The 24,432-nt window shown below is 44.1% G+C and overlaps 1 protein-coding gene across 1 annotated transcript in view; it reads left to right on the forward strand.

Moving 5' to 3' along the window:
* The first annotated feature begins 336 nt into the window (after positions 1-336).
* The window catches only part of ccdc13 (coiled-coil domain containing 13), a 66,837-nt gene continuing 42,741 nt past the window's right edge, over positions 337-24,432 (forward strand). Inside the window, exons 1-2 of the mRNA XM_080217632.1 lie at positions 337-560; positions 22,116-22,264. Of these exons, the coding sequence (XP_080073758.1) occupies positions 337-560; positions 22,116-22,264 (373 nt within the window). The remainder of the gene's footprint in view (positions 561-22,115; positions 22,265-24,432) is intronic.

Raw genomic sequence — 24,432 nt, forward strand, 5'->3', positions numbered from 1 at the left:
TCATATATGTTAAGTTAAATTTTACTTTGTAAATGAAGTTGTTGCTGGGCTGTGGGGAAAGAAAATGACCAGGAAAGCTGAGCAGGGGCGTGCTTTGGGTTAATGGGTGAGCTGCAGTTGGAGGTAGGGATGAGGGAGGTGCTGTAGGCCCCGTCTCCCGTGGTTGCTGTTGCTATGCGACGGAAGCCGCCGGAAGACAGCGGCCGCCATCAAGAGGCCCGGAGGCGGCGAGCCGGGGGAGAGGAGCCGGGAGTGATCCCCCGAGGGGCGGCGGCGGCGGCGGCGGGGGGGTCCTTTCACCGAGGGGGAAGGGGTTCTGATTTGATCCTGGCGGCGATGGAGGAGCAGCTGGTGAGCGAGGAGCTGAGGCAGCAGTTCCAGGCGCTGCAGGAGCAGCAGCAGCAGAGGAGGGAGAGGATGCTGCAGCTGGCCCGCGGCAGGAAGGAGGAGGAGGCGGCGGCGGCTGGCAGCCCCCTAAACACCGGGCAACAGCCCGGGGATGACCTCCAGCTGCAGCTGGCGGCGGTCCCGAGCAACAGCAACACTGACACCAGCAAGAGGTAAATGCCGGGGAGGGGGGGGGGCTGTCTCCCTCACCCCCTTGTCCCCCTCTCCCCCTTGTCCCCCTCTCCCCCTCTCAGATACTCTAACCGGGGTCAACTTGTCCCCCTGTCAGATACTTTAACCGGGGTCAACTTGTCCCACTCTCAGATACTTTAACCGGGGTCAACTTGTCCCCCTGTCAGATACTGTAACCGGGGTCAACTTGTCCCCCTGTCAGATACTCTAACCGGGGTCAACTTGTCCCCCTGTCAGATACTTTAACCGGGGTCAACTTGTCCCACTCTCAGATACTTTAAACGGGGTCAACTTCTCCCACTCTCAGATACTCTAACCGGGGTCACCTTGTCCCCCTCTCAGATGCTCTACACCAGGGTCAACTTTTCTCCCTCTCTGATACGCTACACCAGGATCAACTTTTCCCCCTCTCAGATGCTCTACACTGGAGGCTGTTGTCAAACTGTCCCCCTCTCAGACACTCTACACTAGGGTCACAATGTTCCCTTCTCAAATACTCTATACTGGGGTCAACTTGTCCTTCTGTCAGTCTCTGCACTCAATCACTGGGAAGTCAGTGGTATTATCACCAGACAATAATCCAGAGAGCTGGGATAATGTCTGGGGACCCGGGTTCAAATCTGCCAGGTTTAAATTCCACCGTGGCAAAGGGTGAAATTTGAATCCAATGAAAATCTCATTGTCAATTGTCGTAAAAACCCATCTGATTCACGAATGCTTCACTTAAGGAAGGAAATCTGCTGCTTTTACCTGGTCTGTTCTGATTTGACTTCAGATCCATGGCAATATGTGGCTTATCAAGCCAGGTTTGGAGGGCAATCAGAGTTTTGCAGTAAATGTTAGCATAGCCACGTCTCATGAATTAATTTTTTAAAATGCTCTGTGTCACATTCCAGGGCTTGAGTATAAAATGCTGTGCTGATGTTCAAGTGCAGTCCTGAAGGGTTCAAAGCTTATTTATTAGTGTCACAAGTAGGCTTACATTAACACTGCAATGAAGTTGCTGTGAAAATTCCCTAGTCGCCACACCCCGGTGCCTGTTGGGTACATTGAGGGAGAATTTAGCATAGTCAATGCACCTAACCTACATATCATTCAGACTGTGGGAGGAAACTGGAGCACCTAGAGGAAACCCATGCTGTCATGGGGAGAACATGTAGACATGCACAGATAGTGATCCAAGCCAGGAATTGAACCCGGGGCCCTGTTGTTGTGAGGCAGCTGTGCTAATCACTGTGCCACTCTGTCAAAGATGCCATCTTTTGGATGAAATGTTAAACTGAGAATATGAAACACTGGCCTGGCTTATTGCATCCAATTCTGGGTGCCACACCTTATAGGGAATGTTGAGTCTTTAGAGAGGGTGCAGGAATAGATTTATGAGAATGGTTCCAGGAGTGAGGATTATGTATTTACGTAGATAGAAGGGTCGGTTGATAGGAGATTTGACAGATGTTCAAAACCACGAATGCCCCTGGACTGAGTAGATAGGGAAAAACTTTTCTGATTGATGGAAGGATCGAGAGCTGGAGGGCTCTGATTTGAGGTAATTAACAAAAAGAAGTGATAGTGACGAGAGCAGAAGCATTTTCGCGCAGCAAATGTCCAGGATCTGCAGTGCAGTGGAGCAGGATCAGTTGAAGTTTTAAAATGGAATTGGATCATTACCTGAAAAGGAAAAGATTGCAGGGCATTGGGAAAAGAGCAGGACAGAGGTATTAGGTATTCAGAGGACCAGCGGGCACCTGCCAATTTGCCTGGGTGGATGGCAATGATCTTCGTGTCCTGAGCATCATTATCTCTTGATCACTTGGCCGCTATCACACTGCTGTTTATGGAGCTTGCAGTGTGAAAATCAGTGGCCCATTTCCAACAATACAACAGTGACGACACTTCAAAAAATACTTAATTGGTTGTCAAGGCCTTTGGAAGTGCAATATAAATCCACGTCATTCATTTTTCTACCCCTCAACATGTTTGTGACTAAGTAGATGAGTCTGTAAAGCCATTGCTTTCCCCTGTTATGTATGTGATGTTTGCCTCATTAAGACAGTACCGTAGAAGTGTCATCTGACTTGAGGACTAACGGGGAACTGAGAGTGAGTGATCACCACAGAGAGTAGAGTCCTCTCTTGGGCAGAATCATCTAGAAGCCATGTTGTAAGCATGTAAAGACTGGAGCTCTGCTTCAAGGCAGCCCAGGACTTCCTGTACCAAGTTTCTCTTATCAATAAATAGCTTTCATTCTTAAAGTCTGAAATGTCTTGAAGTCGCCACAAGAGTCACAACATAACACATTGGCAACGAGATGGAATCGATTGAATGGCACAGCCTACGTGTGAGCATCCGGGTTAACTGAAGTTGGAAAAGAAGGATACCTCTTGGGCAAATAGACTCAGAGAGAGTTGTTGACTTGGTGCTGACCCCGAAGTGGCATTCGAAGTGCTGAAGCTGGTGTGGCAATGAATCAAAGATTTAATAAGATATAAGAAAAATTAAAATAAAGAGAGATTAGCAGGAGCAAGGAAACTTAAGTAAAAGGGAAAGAAAGGACATGAGTTTGAAATAAAAGGAAGGTATACCCAGCTAGAAGAAAGCTGTGTTTCAGATTTTAAAAGGAGAAGTCTGGATATAAGTTTTTTGTAAACAAAATTAATGGCTGCAGTCAACAAGTTCAGAAGTGAAAAGGAAAAAAACAATCAGGGAGCTGCAGAGTTTGTCCCAAAAGCACAGGAAAGTGAAAGGCTGAGATTTATAGAAACATAGAAGATAGGAGCAAGAAAAGGCCATTCAACCCTTCGAGCCTACTCCACCATTCATCACAATCATGGCAGGTCATCCAACTCAGTAGCCTAATCCAGCTTTCTACCCATCACCTTTGATCCCATTTGCCCAAAGTGCCATATCCAGCCGCATCTTGAATACATTCAATGTTTTGGCAGCAACTACTTGCTGTGGTAATGAATTCCACAGGCTCACCACTCTTTGGGTGAAGAAATGTCTCTTCATTTCCATCCTAAATGGTCTACCCTGTATCTCAAACTGTGATCCATGGTTTTGGACACCCCCGCCATTAGGAATATCCTTCCTGCATCTATCTTGTCTAGTCCTGTTATGAGATCCCCCCCCCCCATTCATCTGAACTGCAGCAAAAACAATGCTAACTTAGTCAATCTCTCCTCATACATTAGAGCCGCCATCCCTGTAATCAGCCTGGTAAACCTTCGCTGCACTCCCTCAACAACAAGAACAACTTTCCTCAGTAAAGGAGACCAAAACTGCACACAATATTCTAGCTGTGGCCTTACCAAGGCCCTGTATAATTGTAACAACACATCCCTACTCTTGTACTCTCGCAATGAAGGCCAACATACCAGTCCCAATCTGAACAGAATCTGCAGGATGTCTAGGTAAGAATTCCTGCACTGCGGGACTGCAGGCAGTGAAGTCTTGAAAGTTTTCAGATGAGAAAACTTAGTTGCTGAAAAAAAAATGAAAGAAGATGAGTTAAAAAGTCAAAGAATATAATGGTCCTGAAAGGACAGCACCAATCTCTCTCTGAAAGAAATCAACAAAAAGAAAGGCACATTGAGAAAAATAAAACCGGACTCAACATGAAAAGGTGGATGTAGCTAGGGTCAGTTTTTAGGGTCAGTTATTAGGGTCAGTAAGAAACAGTACACCAACATTTACAGATGCACCATGGAAAGCATTCTTTCTGGTTGTATCACAGCTCTGCCCAAGACCGCAAGGGCAGAGGACATGAATATAGCCCAATCCATCACGCAAACCAGCCTCCCATCCACTGACTTTGTCTACACTTCCTGCTGCCTCGGAAAAGCAGCCAGCATAATTAAGGACCCCACACACCCCAGGCAAACTCTCTTCCATCTTATTCTGTCGGGTGAAAGATAGAACATAGAACACTACAGCACAAACAGGCCCTTCGGCCCACGAGTTGAGCTGATCACATCAACACCTACCAATCTATAGACCTATCTATAACCCCCAATCCCATTAAATTCCATATACTCATCCAGAAGTCTTTTAAAAGACACCAGCGAGTTCGCCTCCACCACCACTGACGGCAGCCGAATCCATTCACTCACCACCCTCTGAGTGAAAAACTTACCCCTAACATCACTTCTGTACTTGCCTCCCCGCACCTTCAATCTGTGTCCTCTCGTAGCGACCATTTCAACCCGGGGAAATAGCCTCTGAGAATCCACCCTATCTATTCCACTCAACATTTTATAAACTTCTATCAGGTCGCCTGATACAAAGGTCTGAGGTCATATATCAACCAACTCAAGAATAGCTTCTTCCTACTGCCATCAGATATTTGAATGGACCTACCCTGCATTAAGTTGATCTTTTTCTACACCCTAACTATGACTATAACACTACATTCTGCACTCTCATTCCTTCTCTATGAACAGTATGCTTTGACTGTATAACATGTAAGAAACAGTATTTTTCACTGTATACCAGTAGATATGACAATAATAAATCTAATCTAAATACAAAGTTCACCAACAAGCTGTGAAGGAACTGGAGTGAGAGCATGATTATGTGAATAAAAGGTAGAAAGGGTTGAGAGGAAGAAAGCACAAGCAGAACTCAACAACAGAGGCCATAGCATAGAACACATGACCCAAGGAAGTCCCATGTATTGGATGCTATCAGTTTTGTGTTAAGTGAGAGAACTGCTCATCTCAGTGTGAAGCATCTCAAGGATTTAATACAGGGCGCTAATGTAGGATGGACTACCAGTCGTGTGGAAAACATGAGCTAGAGAAATTGGCATTCTGTAGGGAGGCAAAAATTGTCTGATGTTTGAAGGTGCTGAGGAGGACTTAGCAACAGATATACTCAGAGAACACAGCTGTTGAACAAGTTAACAATTCAGAATTGTCTAATAAAAAAGACAAGAAGGAAGAATTGATGAACACAGAAGTAGAGTTCACTGCAACTACGATAAAAGAAACGTGTTCTACAAAAACATGCAAAGCACGAGAAGGGAGAAATCTTTATCAAATGTTACTAGAAGGGAATGATGGATTCACCTTGGAAGAAACTCAGAAATGGATAAACTGAATAGATTGTGAAAGCGTTGGATTAAAGAACAACTCAGATCTTAGCAGAAGATTGGTTGAAGTGGAAGATGGAAAGAAGAGATTGGTAAATTAAGCCACTCAGCTGAAGGAGGTGAGCTAGAGAGAACTAAACAAAGCAGCAATTCAAGCAGAGAAGGAAACTGAGATTACATGCCTGAACTAGAGGGCTGAAATGTTTACACAAATAGAAATGCACAAGAACCAATATGATAACATGGTTGATGGAAAACATGCCAAATAGAAATACAAATAACAAGCTGAGATTGTCCAAGAACTGTCAAGATGCCAGACTGTTGTACTGCAATGACATTACCTGCATGCATTGCAGAGTAAGTTGCTTGACGGAGAAAAGGATCAACAGTGGATTGCAGAGTGACACCAGACACCACTCACAGAGTCCAAAAGAGAAAATGCTGGAAAAATCTCAGCAGGTCTGGCAGTGTCTGTAAGAAGAGAAAAGAGCTGACGTTTCAAGTCCAGATGACCCTTTGTCAAATCTTTGATAAACAGTCATCTCAACTTGAAACATAAGAACATAAGAAATGGGAGCAGGAGTAGGCCAACTGGCCCTTCGAGCCTGCCCCGCCATTCAATAAGATCATGGCTGATCTGTCGTGGCTCAGTTCCACATTCCCGCCCTCTCCCCATAACCCTTAATCCCCTCTCTTATCAAAAACCCATCAACCCGCGTCTTAAAAATATTTAGCGAGGTAGCCTCCACCACTTCAACGGGCAGAGAATTCCAGAGATTCACCACCCTTTGAGTGAAGAAGTTCCTCCTCAACTCCGTTCTAAACCGCCCCCCCCTTTATCTTGAGGCTGTGCCCCCTAGTCCTACTATCCTTTCTGAGCGGGAAGAGTCTCTCCACCTCTATCCTATCCATCCCATTCATCATCTTATACGTCTCAATGCGATCTCCCCTCATTCTTCTAAACTCTAATGAGTACAAGCCTAATTTATTCAGCCTCTCCTCATAGCTCAACCCCCTCAACTCCGGCATCAGCCTAGTAAACCTCCTCTGCACTCCCTCCAAGGCCAAAATATCCTTGCGTAAGCGTCAGCTTTTTTCTCTCTTGCCAAACCTGCTGAGATTTTCCAGCATTTTCTCTTTTGGTTTCAGATTCCAGCATCCCCGGTAATTTGCTTTTAGCTATCATCCACAGAGTGAAGTATGTAGTCCTTGGTCAGTGCATAGTCTAGGACAGAACTCAGAAAACAGCAAGCCTTTATGGAAGAATCCCATGCAAGACTATATTTGCAATTGTGCTTTCTAGAAGTGTTACGTAAATGTAAGCCACAAGATTCCTCTATTGAACAATTGCTACATCAGTTTACAAATGTCTGGGTTGAGTAAGTTGAATTTGAAGATTGTATAAGAAAGTTAAAGGGGGAGGGATGTTGTTTGTGATGTCTGTCTCTTTAAGACTGTATTGCAGAAGTGTCACCTGACTTGAGGGACCACAAGGGAACCTGAGAGTGAGTGACAACCCCAGAGGGTGGAGTTCTCACTTGGGCAGAATCATCTAGAAGCCAAGTTGTAAGCATGTAAAGACTGGAGCTCTGCTCCAGGTCAGCCCAGGACTGCAAACCGTCCTGTACCAATTTTCCCTTCTCAATAAATACATTTTCTTTCTGAAAAAGTCTGAAATCTCTTCATGATGCCATAAGAGCCACAACGTAATACTCTGTTAATCTTCACACATTGTTTCTTTGAGCTTATATTTGTCATCACACTGGTGTTTGTGGAATCTTGTTATTTCATCATGCACAGCAAGTTCCAACTTGGTTGTCACTTTCATAGAATATAGAACATAGAAAAACTACAGCACAAACAGGCCCTTCAGCCCACAAGTTGCGCCGAACATGTCCCTACCTACTAGGGTTCCCTATAGCCCTCTATCTTACTAAGTTCCATGTATTTATCCAAAAGTCTCTTAAAAGACCCTATCAAATCCACCTCCATCACCACTGCCGGCAGCCGATTCCATGCACCCACCACCCTCTGAGTGAAAAACTTACCCCTGACATCTCCTCTGTACCTACTCCCCAACACCTTAAACCTGTGTCCTCTTGTGGCAGCCATTTTACCCCCAGGAAGAAGCCTGTGAGAATCCACTTGATCAATACACACACCATGTTTCAAAAAGTATCTCACTGGCCATGAAACACTTTGAGAAAACAGTGTTATCTCAATCCCTTATCCTTTTCCTTTTCTCTTTTGCAGTATATCTGTCCCTTACAGTAGGCAGCACTCTCACCTCCCAGCTGAAATAGTTGTGGGTTCAAGTTCCACTCCAAAGACCTGAGCATAAAAATCTGGGCTGACATTCCCACTGCTGTCAGCAGGTGCACTCTTTTTGATTCGGGTGATTATAAAAGATCTCTCAGCAATATTTTGGACAAAAGCAAGGGAGTTTTCCTCAGCATCCCAGCCAGTATTTATCCCTCAGCCAACATCACTTAAAACAAAACTGATTATTTGGTCATTGTCTCTTGCTGATTGTGTGACCTTTGCTTACTTTTGCTGCCTTATTTCCTACTTTACAACAGTGAAGGACCACATTTCAACAAAATAGCAGCACTTTATTGGCTGTAAGTTGCTTTGGGATATCCTGAGGTTGTGGCAGATGCTATATAAATGCAAGAGTTTTCTTACATACACCACACAATGGGGATGTGTTACATATGACTGGGAGCCCAAGTTGCTGTGGTGACATACACAGTGTTGTCATAAGAACATAAGAAATAGGAGCAGGAGTAGGCCATCTAGCCCTTTGAGCCTGCCCCGCCATTCAATAAGATCATGGCTGATCTGTCGTGGCTCAGTTCCACATTCCCGCCCTCTCCCCATAACCCTTAATCCCCTCTCTTATCAAAAACCCATCAACCCGTGTCTTAAAAATATTGAGCGAGGCAGCCTCCACCACTTCAACGGGCAGAGAATTCCAGAGATTCACCACCCTTTGAGTGAAGAAGTTCCTCCTCAACTCCGTTCTAAACCGCCCCCCCTTTATCTTGAGGCTGTGCCCCCTAGTCCTACTGTCCTTTCTGAGCGGGAAGAGTCTCTCCACCTCTATCCTATCCATCCCATTCATCATCTTATACGTCTCAATGAGATCTCCCCTCATTCTTCTAAACTCTAACGAGTACAAGCCTAGTTTATTCAGCCTCTCCTCATAGCTCAACCCCCTCAACTCCGGCATCAGCCTAGTAAACCTCCTCTGCACTCCCTCCAAGGTCAAAATATCCTTGTGTAAGTACGGCGCCCAAAACTGCACACAGTACTCCAGCTGCGGCCTCACCAATGCCCTATACAGCCGCAGCAAGACCTCCCTACTTTTATATTCAATCCCCCTCGCTATGAAGGCCAGCATCCCATTCGCCTTCCTGACCACCTGTTGCACCTGCAAGCTGGGTTTTTGCGACTCATGCACAAGGACCCCGAGGTCCCTCTGCACTGTTGCCTGCTGCAGTTTTTTGCCACGTAAGTAATAATCCTTCCTACCATTATTCCTACCAAAGTGGACCACCTCACACTTGCCAACATTAAATTCCATTTGCCAGTTCCTGGCCCATTCGCCCAGCCTGTCTAGATCCTTCTGTAGACTCTCCACACCCTCTGCGCAATTTGCCGTTCCAATAATCTTGGTGTCATCAGCAAATTTCGACACCATACACTCGGTTCCCTCCTCCAGATCATCTATATAAATGGTATCACAGTGTCGGAGAGAAAGTTTGATGAGGACTTGTCAGTTGAGGTAGTATGGGCGGAGATTAGAAATAGGAGAGGAGAGGTCACCCTGTTGGGAGTCTTTTATAGACCTCCTAAAAGTTCTAGAGAGGTTGAGGAAAGGATTGCGGAGACAATCCTGGTTAGGAGTGAAAGTAATAGGGTAATTGTTATGGGGGACTTTAACTTTACGAATATTGATTGGAGTTGCTATAGTTCTAGCTCGCTAGAGGGGTCAGTGTTTGTACAAAGCGTGCAGGAAGGTTTTTTGTCTCAGTATGTAGACAGGCCAACTAGAGGTGAGGCTATATTGGATTTGGTGCTGGGAAATGAGCCAGACCAGGTGCTAGACTTGGAAGTTGGTGTGCATTTTGGTGATAGTGACCACAATTCGGTTACGTTCACCTTAGTGATGGGAAGAGATAGGCATGAACCTCGGGTCAGCAATTTTAGCTGGGGTAAGGGCGATTATGAGGCTATCAGGAGTGAATTAGGAAGCATGGATTGGATTAGGGGATTACAGGGACTGGGAACGTCTGAAATGTGGAGTTTTTTCAAGGAGCAACTACTGCGAGTCCTTGATAGGTATGTCCCTGTCAGGCATGGTGGATTTGGTAGATCTAGGGAACCGTGGTGCACTAAAAGAGTTGAGTCGATGGTTAAAAAGAAAAAGGAGGCTTATGTTCGGATGAGATTGGAGGGCTCAGATAGTGCACTAGAAAGCTTTAGATTGGCTAGGAGGGAGTTGAAGAGTGAGTTGAGAAGGGCTAAAAGAGGACATGAGAAGACTTTGGCTGATAGGATTAAGGAGAATCCTAAGGCGTTCTATAGGTATGTCAAGAACAGAAGGTTGGTCAGGCCAAGATTAGGGCCAGTTACAGACAGCAGGGGGAAGTTGTGTGTGGAACCGGAGGAGATTGGAGAAGTATTGAACCAATATTTCTCTTCGGTGTTCACGCAAGGGGACATGAATATAGCTGAGGAGGACATTGGGTTGCAGGGGTGTAAAATAGACAGTATTACGGTTGATAAAGAGGATGTGCTGGAAATTCTTGAGGGGCTGAAAATAGATAAGTCCCCTGGTCCGGATGGGATCTACCCTAGGATTCTCTGGGAGGCTAGAGAGGTGATTGCAGAGCCTCTGGCTCAGATCTTCAGGTCGTCATTGGTCTCTGGTGTAGTCCCGGAGGATTGGAGGATAGCGAATGTTGTCCCATTGTTTAAGAAGGGGAACAGAGACTTTGCCGGGAATTATAGACCGGTGAGTCTTACTTCTGTTGTGGGCAAGGTTTTAGAAAAAATTATTAGGGATAGGATTTATAGTTATTTGGAGTGTAATGAATTGATTAGAAATAGTCAGCATGGTTTTGTAGCGGGTAGGTCATGCCTTACTAACCTTATTGAGTTTTTTGAGAAGGTGACCAAAGAGGTGGATAGGGGTAAGGCAGTTGACGTGGTATACATGGATTTTAGTAAGGCGTTCGATAAGGTTCACCATGGTAGGCTTCTGCAGAAAATGCAGATGTATGGGATTGTGGGTAATCTAGGAAGTTGGATCAGGAATTGGCTATCGGATAGGAGACAGAGGGTGGTGGTGGATGGTAAATATTCATCATGGAGTGCAGTTACGAGTGGTGTGCCTCAGGGATCTGTTTTGGGGCCACTGTTGTTTGTAATTTTTATTAATGATCTGGATGAGGGTATAGTTGGGTGGATTAGTAAATTTGCTGATGACACCAAAGTTGGAGGTGTGGTAGATTGTGAGGAAGGGTGTCATAGTCTGCAGGGAGACTTAGATAGGTTGCAGAGCTGGGCCGAGAGGTGGCGGATGGAATTTAATGCGGAGAAGTGTGAGGTAATTCACTTTGGTAGGAGCAACAGATGTGTCGAGTATAGGGCTAACGGGAGGACTTTGAATAGTGTGGATGAACAGAGGGATCTAGGTGTGTGTGTACATAGATCCCTGAAAGTTGGGAATCAAGTAGATAAGGTTGTCAAGAAGGCGTACGGTGTCTTGGCGTTTATTGGTAGGGGGATTGAATTTAGGAGTCGCAGTGTAATGTTGCAACTGTACACTACTCTAGTGCGGCCGCACTTGGAGTACTGTGTGCAGTTCTGGTCCCCGCATTACAAGAAGGATGTGGAGGCGTTGGAGAGGGTGCAGAGGAGGTTTACTAGGATGTTGCCTGGTATGGTGGGGAGGTCCTATGAGGAGAGACTGAGGGATTTAGGGTTGTTTTCGTTGGAAAGAAGGCGGCTAAGAGGGGATCTTATTGAAACATATAAGATGATTGGAGGTTTAGATAGGGTGGATAGTGATAGCCTTTTTCCTCGGATGGAGAAAGCTAGCACGAGGGGGCATGGCTTTAAATTAAGGGGGGGTAGCTACAGGACGGATGTCAGGGGTAGGTTCTTTACCCAGCGGGTGGTGAGGGATTGGAATGCCCTGCCTGCTGCAGTTGTAAATGCGTCTAGTTTGGGGGCGTTTAAGAGATCTCTGGATAGGTTTATGGACGAAAAGGGATTGGTATAGGCTAGTGGGTCATTGTTTTTGTAACTGGTCGGCGCAACATCGTGGGCCGAAGGGCCTGTTCTGCGCTGTAATGTTCTATGTTCTATGTTCTATGTTCTATGTAAATAGCTGAGGCCCCAGCACCGACCCCTGGGGCACTCCACTAGTCACCAACCGCCAATCCGAATAGCACCCATTGACCCCCACTCTCTGCCTCCTATTTGACAACCAATCCTCTATCCACGCTAACACCCTACCCCCAACTCCATGTCCCCTGACCTTCTGCAATAACCTCTTGTGAGGTACCTTGTCAAACGCCTTCTGAAAATCAAGAAAGACCACATCCACCGGCTCTCCTCTATCCACCGCCCTAGACACATCCTCATAGAACTCCAGTAAATTTGTCAGACACGACTTCCCCTTAACAAAACCGTGCTGCGTCTGCTCTATCAAGCAATTCCCCTCAAGATGCCTCGCTATTTCCTCCTTGATGACGGATTCTAACATTTTACCTACAACAGACGTTAAACTAACCGGCCTATAATTCCCTGCCTTTTCGGGAACTATGGATAGTAATTGTAGAGGTTCCAACTTCCTTTCCATCACATGATTGACCAGTTATCTCTCCAAGTCTTATCACCCATCTTTGTTGTGTGTTGGAGGGATTTGCAAGTTGATATGTAATCTGTATGGCCACACTATGGAAACACTTTTTTTATTTGTTCATGGGATGTGGGGCATTGTTGGCTGGGCCAATATTTATCGCCCATCCCTGAGGGCATTTAAGAGTCAACCATATTGCTGTGGGTCATGTAGGCCAGACCGCATCAGGATGACAGATTTCCTTCCCTAAAGGACATTAGTGAATCAGATGGATTTTTATGACAATTGACAAGGGTTTCATGGTCATCATCAAACTTTTAATTCCAGATTTTTATTGAATTCAGATTTCACTGTCTGCCATGGTGGGATTCGAACCTAAGTCCTCAGAGCATTGCACTGGGTCTGTGGATTACTAGTCCAGCAATAATAAATTCCTTGGCCATCAAGTCCTGGGATGGGACCTGAAGGGAGAGGCTCTCGCTCAGAGACAGGAAAACAACCCAGTGCACCACAAGACCTACTATATACTAATCAGCAGTGCCATTTGCAGTATGGATTCCGCTTTAGTACATAGGGTTTTGGAGACTGGAAACTGTAAATTAGCAATCTTGATTATAAATAAGTAATGTCTCCACTTTCAACGTGAAGAGGTGCTGGTAGGAATCTAAACCTATATCTAAGGTGATAATTTGAAACTAAATCTTTTCACGCCATACAAGAAATTTATATAAAATGAGAAACTTTTCACCATTAGCAAATTTGAACTGCTCACTAACCATGGTGATGCAATCTACTTTATGATTCGGTTTCCAATGTTTAATACTTCACACTTGTCTTAGACAATGTCGCACATCTATACCAATTGCATTTGCCCTATATATCCAATGTCATTGTTCAGCTAAATAGATGGGACCCAATATTAGTATAACTTCCCCAAACAAGAGTTGAAAAGCTAACATGAATCACATCTGATCTATAATCTAAATCCATTCATAGAATCCCTGCAGTGCAGAAGGAGGCCATTTGGCCAATTGAGCCTGCACCGACCACAATCTCACCCAGGCCCTATCCCTGTAACCTCATGTTTGTCCTATAATTCTCTGACACTAAGGGGCAATTTAGCATGGCCAATCAACCTAACCTGCACATCTTTGGACTGTGGGAGGAAACTGGAGCATTCGGAGGAAACCCCCACAGACACGGGGAGAATGTGCAAACTCCACACAGCCAAATTCCAGACAATGACCCGAGGCCAGAATTGAACCTGGGCGCTGTGAAGTAGCAGTGTTAACCACTGTGCCATCAGTCCGTCTTCACTCAGTAGGTTAACCTGGGCCTTCTTTCCCAGCTATCTATAATGGTACTCTATAGAACAAATTTCCTTTTTCCAAGAGACTTTTAAGAAAATATTTAGATTTTGATTTTTACATTTTTGAAGTTTTGTAATTTATATCATGAGTATTAATGGCATCATCAAGACAAGGCTTGGGCAGAAAGGACGTCTTACATTTTATATAGCACCTTTCAGGGCCACTAGACATCTCAAAACATATCACAGCCAATGAAGTACTTCCAATGTGAAGAGGTGCTGACAATGCTTTCAATTAAAATGTAGTCACTGTTGTAACTTAAGGAATGTATTAGCCGATTTATACACAGCAAACTCCTACAAATGGTGGTATGATAGCGATCAGATTGATGGGTAAATGTTGACCAGGAAACCAGGGATAACTCAATCCCCTGCTCCTCTTAGAGCTATTGCCATGGAATCTTTTACAACCATCTAAGCAGGCTGGTGGATCCTTGTTTTAATCTCATCCATGATGACACCTCCAACGTTGCAGCACTCACTTAGCACTGCACTGGAATGTCAGTCTTGATTTTTGTGGATAGCAGTTCTCAATATGAGAAGCAGCTCAAGTGTATTTAGTTCAAGTGACTTCTAGTCTTAGTGAACAATGTATTCTAGTAATTCTAGTAATGATTAAATGTGCTGATTATATTAAGCTGTGGGACTACTGTAAAAGGACATTTTGAAGCAGCTTGGCAAATGCCATTTTAGACCATAAGACATAGGAGCTGAATTAAGCCACTCGGCCCATCAAGTCTGCTCTGCTATTCAATCATGATTGATATTTTTCTCACCCACATTCTCCTGCCTTTTCCCCATAACCCCTGATCCCCTTATTAATTGGAAGTGACAAAGATGATTGATGGGGGTAAGGCAGTAAGGCCTTTGACAAGGTTCCTCATGGCCGACTAGTGCAGAAATGAAGTCACATGGGATCAGATGTGAGCTGGCAAGGTGGATACAAAACTGGCTCGGTCAAAGAAGACAGAGGGTAGCAGTGGAAGGGTGTGTTTATGAATGGAGGGCTGTGACAAGTGGCGTTCCTCAGGGATCAGTGATGGGACTTTTGCTGTTTGTAATATATATAAATGACTTGGAGGAAAATGTAACTGGTTTGATTAGTAAGTTTGTGGACAACACAAAGGTTGTTGGATTTGCAGATAGCGATGAGGACCATCAGAGGATACAGCAGGATATAGATCAATTGGAGACTTGGGCGGAGAGGTGGCAGATGGAGTTTAATCCGGACAAATGTGAGGTAATGTATTTTGGAAGGTCTAATACAGAGAGGAAATATACAGTAAAAAGCAGAACCCTTAAGAGTATTGATAGGCAGAAGGATCTGGGTATATAAGTACACAGATCACTGAAAGTGGCAATGCAGGTGGAGAAGCTACTCAAGAAGGCAAACGGCATGCTTGCTTTCATCGGCCGGTGCACTGAGTTTAAAAATTGGCAAGTCATGTTGCAGCTTTATAGAACCTTAGTTAGGCCGCGCTTGGAAAAGAGTGTTCAATTCGCCACACTACCAGAAGGATGTGGAGGCTTTGGAGAGGGTCAGAAAAGATTTACCAGGATGTTGCCTGGTATGGAGGGCATTAGCTATGAGGAGAGGTTGGAGAAACTTGGTTTGTTCTCACTGGAACGACAGAGGTTGAGGGGTGACCTGATAGAAGTCAACAAGATTATGAGAGGTATGGGCAGAGTGGATAGTCAGGAGCTTTTTCCCAGGGTGAAAGAGTCAATTACTAGGGGGCACAGGTTTAAGTACGAGGCAGATTGTTTACACAGAGAGTAGAGAGTGCCTGGAACTCGTTGCTGGGGGAGGTAGTGGAAGCGGCTATGATAGTGACTTTTAAGGGGCATCTTGACAAATACATGAATAGGATGGGCATAGAGGGATGTGGACCTCGGAAGGATAGGGGGTTTTAGTTAAGTCGGGGTAGCATGGTCGGGGCAGACCTGGAGGGCTGAAGGGCCTGTTCCTGTGCTGTAATTTTCTTTGTTCTAATCAAGAACCTATCTCTGTCTAAAAGGCATTCAATGACCACGCCTCCACAGCCTTCTACGCTGTTCCACAGATTCACCACACTCTGGCTGAAGAAATTCCTCCTCATCTGTTTTAAAGAATCGTCCCTTTAGCCTGAGGTTGTGCCCTCTGGTTCTAGTTTTTCCTACTAGTGGAAACATTCCATGTCCACTCTATCCTGGCCTCGCAGGATAAGTAAGTTTCAATAAGATCCACCCTCATCTGGGGTGGCACGATAGCACAGTGGTTAGCACTGCTGCTTCACAGCATCGGGGACCCGGGTTCGATTCCCAGCTTGGGTCACTGTGTGGAGTTTGCACGTTCTCCCCATATCTGTGTGGGTTTACTCCAGGTGTTTTGGTTTCCTCCCACATTCTGAAAGACGTGCTGGTTAGGTGCATTGACCTGAACAGGCTGTGGCGGTTAGGGGAATTTCACAGTAACTTCATTCCAGTGTTAATGTTGGCCTTATTTGTGATTAATAAATAAACTTTAGTTATTTTACTTTAAACTCCAACGACTACAGACCCTGGAATGAAGAGCGTGTCGTATGTTCCTCATATGACAAACTCTTCATTCCCGGGATCATTCTTGTGAATGTTCTCTGTACCCTTTCCAAGGCCTGCACACCCTTCCTTAGATACAGGACCCAAAACTGCTCATGATACTCCAAAAGGTGTTTGACCAGAGCTTTATACAACCTCAGAAGTACATCCATGTTCTTGTATTCTAGCCCTCTCGACATGAATGCTAACATTGCATTTGCCTTCCGAACTGCCGACTGAACCTGCATATCAACCTTAAGAAAACCGTGAACAAGGACTCCCAAGTCCCTTTATGTTTCTGATTTCGTAAGCATTTGTTCGTTTAGAAAATAGTCCATGCCTCCATTCCTCCTTCCAGAGTATGTAACCTCACTCTTTTCCACATCATATTCCATCTGCCACTTCTTTCCTCACTCTCCTAATCTGTCCAAGTTCTTCTACAGCCCCCCTGCTTCCTCAGTACTACCTGTCTCTCTACATATCTTTGTATCATCTGCAAACTTATCAATAGTGCCTTCAATTCCTTCTTCCAAATTGTTAACGCATATTGTGAAAAGTTGTGATCCCAGCACCATCCCCTGAGGCACACCCGTACTCACCAGCTGCCATCCTCTTACCTTATTGACAAGTCTCTCATGCAGAACCTTGTCAAAAGCCTCACTGGAGTCCATGTAGACTACATATACAGCCCTCGTCTACTCACTGGCAGATAAGGCAAAGGAGATCTAAAGAGTATCCACAAATACATAAAGGGCAAAAGAGTAACAAGGGAGAGAGTAGGGCCTCTTAAGAATCAACAAGGTCATCTATATGGGAATCCACAAGAGATGGGTGAGATCCTAAATTAATATTTCTCATCAGTATTTACTGTTGAGAAAAGCATGGATGTTAGGGAACTTGGGGAAATAAATAGTGATATATTGAGGATATTACAGAGAAGGAAGTGCTAGAAATCTTAAAAGTGCATCAAGGTAGATAAATCCTGAGACCTGATGAAGTATATCCCAAGACATTGTGGGAGGCTAGGGAGGAAATTGCGGATCCTCTAGCCGAGATATTTGAATCATCGATAGTCACGGATGAGGTGCCTGAAGATTGGAGAGTGGCAGATGTTGTGCCTTTGTTTAAAAAGGGCTGCAGAGAAAAGCCTGGGAACTACAGGCCAGTGAGCCTCACATCCGTTGTGGGTAAATTGTTAGAAGGTATTTTGAGAGACAGGATCTACAGGCATTTAGAGACGTAAAGACTGATTAGGGACAGTCAGCATGGCTTTGTGAGTGCAAAATTATGTCTCTCAAATTTAATTGAGTTTTTTGAAGGGGTAATCAAGAAGGTAGATGAGGGCAGTGCAGTTAATGTTGTCTACATGGTCTTTAGCAAGGCCTTTGACAAGGTATCGCATGGTAGATTGTTGCATAAAGTTAAATCTCATGTGATCCAGGGTGAGGTATCTAAATGGATACACAATTGGCTTGATGACAGAAGCCATGGTTGTAGAGAGTTGTTTTTCAAACTGGAGACCTGTGACCAGTGGTGTGCCTCAGATCAATGCTGGGTCCACTGTTATTTATCATTCATATTAATGATTTGGATGAGCATATGGGAAGTCTGGTTAGTAAGTTTGCAGATGACACTAAGATTGATGGCATAATGGACAGTGAAGAAAGCTGTCTCCAATTGCAAAGGGATTTTGATCAATTGGGCCAGTGGGATGATGAATGGCAGATGGAATTTAATTTAGACAAATGTGAGGTGATGCATTTTGGTAGATTGAACCACGGCAGGACTTGCTCAGTTAATGGTAGGGCGTTGGGGAGAGTTACAGAAAAATGATCTAGGGATACATGTTCATACCTCCTTGAAAGTGGAGTCACAGGTGGACAAAGCGGTGAAGAAGGCATTCAGCATGCTCGGTTTCATCATCAGAACATTGAATACAGGAGTTGAAATGTCTTGTTGAAGTTGAACAAGACATTAGTAAGGCCACACTTGGAATACTGTGTACAATTCTGGTCACCCTACTATAGAAAGGATATTATTATACTAGAAAGAGTGCAGAAAAGATTTACTAGGATGCTACCGGGACTTGATGGATTGAGTTATAAGGAGAGGCTACATAGACTGGGACTTTTTCCTCTGAAGCATAGGAGGCTGAGGGGTAATCTTATAGAGGTCAATAAAATAATGAGGCGCATAGATGAGCTAGATAGTCAATATCTTTTCTCAAAGATAGGGGAGTCTAAAACTTGCAGGCATAGGTTTAAGGTGAGAGGGGAGAGATATAGAAGTGTCCAGAGGGGCAATTTTTTCACACAGAGGGTGATGAGTGTCTGGAATAAGCTACAAGAGTTAGTAGTAGAGGCAGGTACAATTTTGTCTTTTAAAAAGCATTTAGATAGCTGCATGGGTACGATGGGTATAGAGGGATATGGGCCAAATGCAGACAATTGGGATCAGCTTAGGGGTTTTAAAAAAAAGGCAACATGGACAAGTTGGGCCGAAGGGCCTGTTTCCATGCTGTAAACTCTATGACTCTATGACCTAGTCAATTCCTTGGAACATTCAATCAAATTTGTTAGATAGATTTTAAGGAATGTCTTAAAAGGAAGACAGGGTGAGTTTGAGAAGCAAAACGGTTTATGAAGGGATTCCAGAGCTGCTGGCCTCAGCAGCTTAAGACTTGGCTGTCTGTGCTGGATGAGGGAGGCAATTGGAGAGACTCAAGAGGTCATAATTTGAGGAATACAGAGGACTGTGGAGCTGGAATAGGAATAAAGCTAATAGAGGGAATTAACTACCATGATCAGAGTTCTAAGTTCAAAAGCTGCCCTCAAAGCAGGGACAAGAATTGGTCCTTCTTATGAAAACAATACTGAAGGCGATGTAAATCTGGAAGAAACAATGCTGGAGTTACTCAGCAGGTCGTAAGAGCATAAGAAATTGGAACAGGAGTCGGCCATTCAGCCTTTAAGCCTGCTCTGCCATTTAATAAGATCATGGATGATCTAACAGGAAATGAGGAGAGAGAGTTAATATTTCCAATGTGGACCCTTGATCAGGAGCAGGAAAATAAGGATCCAGGTAAGGATGGCAGATTTCCTTCCCTAAAGGATATTAGTGAACCAGATAGTTTTTTACAATATTAGGCTTTTCGATTCCAGACTTGTATTGAATTCAAATGTCATTATCTGCCATGGTGGGATTGAACCTGGGTCCCCAGACGTTATGCTGGGTCTCTGGATTACTAGTCCAAGGCAATACCACTACGATGCCACCACCCCTAATGTTCAGTGCTCTCTGCTTTATCAGATGCCCTAGTGTCATCTACACGTAATTTGTTTTTGATCATCTGATTATTCTGACCTCTTTTGAGTGCCTGAATAGCCCTTTTTAAAAGTTGTAATGCTTCAGTTTGTCCAGCAGGTGATGCTCAAGGTACATTGTACAGGGTTGTCTGTCCAAATTACATGAGTTCAGTAAGTTCAAGTGGAATCACATTGAGTAATATTGTATGATGATGACTAATAGAGTAGTTGCATCAATGGATCCTGCAAAGTTCAGCCCATAGAATGTCTTTATCAATGCAGTTTGGGCTTTAATACTGTAAATTATAAGATTCTGGAACTTAGTGATATTACTTTCACAGTCAGGTGAATTTTATCAATTTCTCCCAAATAAGTTGAATAGGGCGCTAATAGAAAAGTTTGCACAGAATGGTTAATTTTCCAATTGGGACTATTCCCTTATGAATAGTGGACACGCCTATTCTAATTGTCTCTTGACAGGTCTTCCAACCAAGTGGATCCTAAGCCCTGCTGCCCCTGTACTAACTCGTTGCTTAAAATGTGTCTCTTTGACCAAGTGTTTAGTCATCCGTCCTAATGGCTGCTTCTTAAATTCAGCGTCGATCTTTGTCTGATATCATTCCTGTGACGTGCCCTGGGACACTTTACAATGCTAAAAGGTACAATATAAAGTAAGCTTTTGAGGCCGCAGCTGGAGTACTGTGTGCAGTTTTGGGTGCCGCACCCGCGCAAGGATATTTTGGCCCTGGAGGGAGTGCAGAGGAGGTTTACTAGGCTGATACCGGAGTTGAGGGGATTGAGCTATGAGGAGAGGCTGAATAAACTAGGCTTGTACTCGTTAGAGTTTAGAAGAATGAGGGGAGATCTCATTGAGACGTATAAGATGATGAATGGGATGGATAGGATAGAGGTGGAGAGACTCTTCCCGCTCAAAAAAGACAGTAGGACTAGGGGGCACAGCCTCAAGATAAAGGGGGGGGGCGGTTTAGAACGGAGTTGAGGAGGAACTTCTTCACTCAAAGGGTGGTGAATCTCTGGAATTCTCTGCCCGTTGAAGTGGTGGAGGCTGCCACGCTAAATATTTTTAAGAAGCGGGTTGATGGGTTCTTGATAAGAGAGGGGATTAAGGGTTATGGGGAGAGGGCGGGAAAGTGGAACTGAGCCACAACAGATCAGCCATGATCTTATTGAATGGCGGGGCAGGCTCGAAGGGCTAGATGGCCTACTCCTGCTCCTATTTCTTATGTTCTTATGTTCAAAGAGGCATATAAGAAGGGCATCTTAAAGTAGGAGTGTGGGTGGAGTCACATATAGGCCAGATCGGCTAAGGCTGGCAAATTTCATAGAACCCTACAGTGCAGAAAGAGGCCATTTGGCCCATCAAGTCTGCACTGACCACAAATACCACCCAGGCCCTACCCCCATATTCCTACATATTTACCCACTAATCCCTCTAACCTACGCATCTCAGGACACTAAGGGACAATTTTAGTATGGCCAATTAACCTAACCCATACATCTGTGGACTGTGGGAGGAAACCCACACAGACTCGAGGAGACTATACAAACTCCACACAGACTGTGGTCCAAGTTGGGAATTGAACTTAGGTCCCTGGAGCTGTGAAGCAGCAGTGCTAACCACTGTGCTACTGTGCCACCCTTACCCGCACTATTTCCTACTCTAAAGGACGTTAGTGAATCAGATGGGTTTTTCTGACAATCGATAATGGTTTCATGGTCATCAATCGATTCTTAATTCCAGATAATTTTTATTGAATTCAAATTCCACCATCTGCCGTGGTGAGATTTGAACCCAGGACATTAGCTGAGTTTCTGGATTAATAATCTAGCGATAATACCACTAGGCCATCGTCTCCCCGATTAATTTCCAGTTTGAAGAATCTTAGTTAACAAGATTGACTGATGAAGTTGGGACATCACAGAAATATAGGGGTGATATAATTGAAATATAATTAAAATGGTGAAGGGAATAGATTATTTGAATTGGCAGTTAATTCCAGTTAAATAGCTTGGGGGGAGCTGGAGCAAAATTTTAAGTTGCTTAAGGCCAAAGGTAGGTTAGATGATTCTTGCCAGAAAACAGCGGAGCTCTGGAACAGGCTGCCAGCTCATATAGTATCTGCCGGCTCGTAGAATTCCTTCAAATGACAGCTGGACCTATTTCTGGCGGGAATGGAAATCACCTGGTAGGAAGCAAGGACTTATCAGGGCCAGAGTGAGCTGCTGGGCTAGTTCCAATTTTGTAAGGGGGATCGGAGAGGAATTTCCCAGGTGTTTATTCCCCAGTTGTAAGCCTTGTGTTTGAAACTCTGAACCTTTTAGCCTTCTGGAGAATGAGAATGAGCTGCTGCAGGAGCAGATCCAGGAGCTGAGGGACGAGAATGGACGGCTTTACAAACTCCTTAATGAAAAGAACTATGAAATCAAACACCTGAGAAAGAAAAGTGAAGAAGATCGACTCGCTCTCGCAGGTAAACGGACACTAGAGGGGGGAGGAATAGTTGTGGCTGATGTATTGGCACATGGGAGGCTGTTTAAATGACTTCCAGAAATGCCTCTGTTGGTGTGTAAGTTGAGATACTTTCCGAATATCATGCCAGTTTTACAGAGTGATTATCAGTAAAGATAGATTTCTAGAATTAGGCAGATCATGTGCCATTCAAACTTGTTAAATTCAAAACTAGACAAAAGTAACAGATGTCTGGGACCAATACAAGACCATAATCTCAACAGGTTCAGTGAGGACATTAACTATAAATGCAACTTTAATCATCTTCCAGAAGCTAAGGTGAGAATACATCTCATTCCTTTCATCTTCATTTTTGCTTTGTAAAAAATATTGATTCCTGAATTGAAAGCACAGGTTGAGCTACTTTTTCACCATTCTGTAGTTTTGAATGATTCAAGATTATGGATTTGGAAAATAGTGTAGCACAGCTGAAGCCATTCAGCACATTGAGTCTGTGCTCTTTGGATGGGCAATCCAGTTTATCTCATTCCCTTAGGTGACACGGTGGCACAGTGTTTAGCACCGCTGCCTAACAGCGCAAAGGACCCACGTTTGATTCCAGCCTTAGGTGACTGTGTGAAGTTTGCACATTCCAACCCTGTCTGCATGGGTGTCCTCCAGGTGCTCTGATTTCCTCCCACATTCCAAAGAGGTGCAGGTTAAGTGAGTTGGCCATGCTAAATTTCCCCTTAGTGTCCCGGGATACATAGGTTAGAGGGATTAATGGGGTAAACATGTGAGGTTGTGGGAATAGACTGGGTGTGGCCCTGGATCAGATGCTCTGTTGGAGAGTCACTGCAGACTGAGTGGGCTGAAAGGCCTCCTTCTGCACTGTGAAGATTCTATGATTCCTCTTTTATTACCGTTGAATCCTACAATTTTGTTTCTCCTTCAAATATTTATCCAATTTATTGTTGAAAGCTACTATTGAATCTGTACCACCACTGGATTCCTCTTTCCCTAAACCAATTCAAACTTGGCACCAAGCAAAGGTCACTTCCAGGCCTCTAGCAGCAGTAATGTCAACAAGGTTAACAACCACTTGTATCAACTCATTCTCACAGACAGTAAATCAGGTATCAAATGTAGAAACTAAAATGTAAGCAAAAGGTTTCTTAAAAAATTACTATTTTAAAAATATGTGGAAATGTTTTGAACAGAACAAAGAAATTTAACCTTCCACAAATGGCCAGAGAAAGTTTTCAGCATTGCACTATTGAAAATTCAGGTACTCCTCACCTAACAAGTTATAACTTTTTCAGAGGTTTTTATGCTAAAACCAATAGCATTGAAGGGCACTCTCAGCAGTTCAATGATTTCTACTTGATTGCAGCCTGTGTGAACTTCTGCAGTTGGCTTTGCCACTTATTCCCATCTCCATTCAAAGATAGGAATTTTCTTTGTGAACTAGCCCAGTGGAGTCTTTGCAATTTACGAGAGTGATATGTTTGAACATAAGTCAATATTTATCCCTCAGCTAACAGCTAAAAGCAGATTACCTGATCTTTACCACATTGCTGCTTGTAGGATGTTGCTGTGCACAAATTGACTGCTGCTTTTCCTGTATCACTAATTTGAAAAGTACATCATTGATCCTAAGCTCTGGAATTCCCTCCAATGGCCTCTACAGCTCTTTATCTCTCTTTCTGTTTTTAAGGTGCTCCTGAACACCACCTTCTTTGGTCACATTTTTGTTCAGCTGTCCTGACATATCCTATCGTGGCTCAGTGTTTTTGTTGATATTTATTTTGTTGAGCATCTTGGTATGTTTTACAATGCTAAATGTGCTAAACCAATGAAAATTGTTGTAAAATCCTTCAGGATGTCCTGAAGATATGAAAGGCCTTGCATTATTTTTATTGTGGGGTTGTATACTGGGGGCATAAGAATAGGAGTAGGCCAATCAAACCAGCCTCCCATCCATTGACTCTGTCTACACTTCTCGCTGCCTCGGAAAAGCAGACAGCATAATCAAGGACCCTATGCACGCCGGATATCTTCTTTTCCATCTTCTTCAGTTAGGAAAAAGATACAAAAAGTCACATACCAACCGACTCAAGAACAGCTTCTTCTCTGCTGCTGTCAGACTTTTGGATGGACTTACCTTGCATTAAGTTGATCTTTCTCTGC

This window comes from Carcharhinus amblyrhynchos, chromosome 2, assembly GCF_965287045.1.
Source record: "Carcharhinus amblyrhynchos chromosome 2, sCarAmb.v2.hapA, whole genome shotgun sequence".
Classification (NCBI taxonomy): Eukaryota; Metazoa; Chordata; class Chondrichthyes; order Carcharhiniformes; family Carcharhinidae; genus Carcharhinus; species Carcharhinus amblyrhynchos.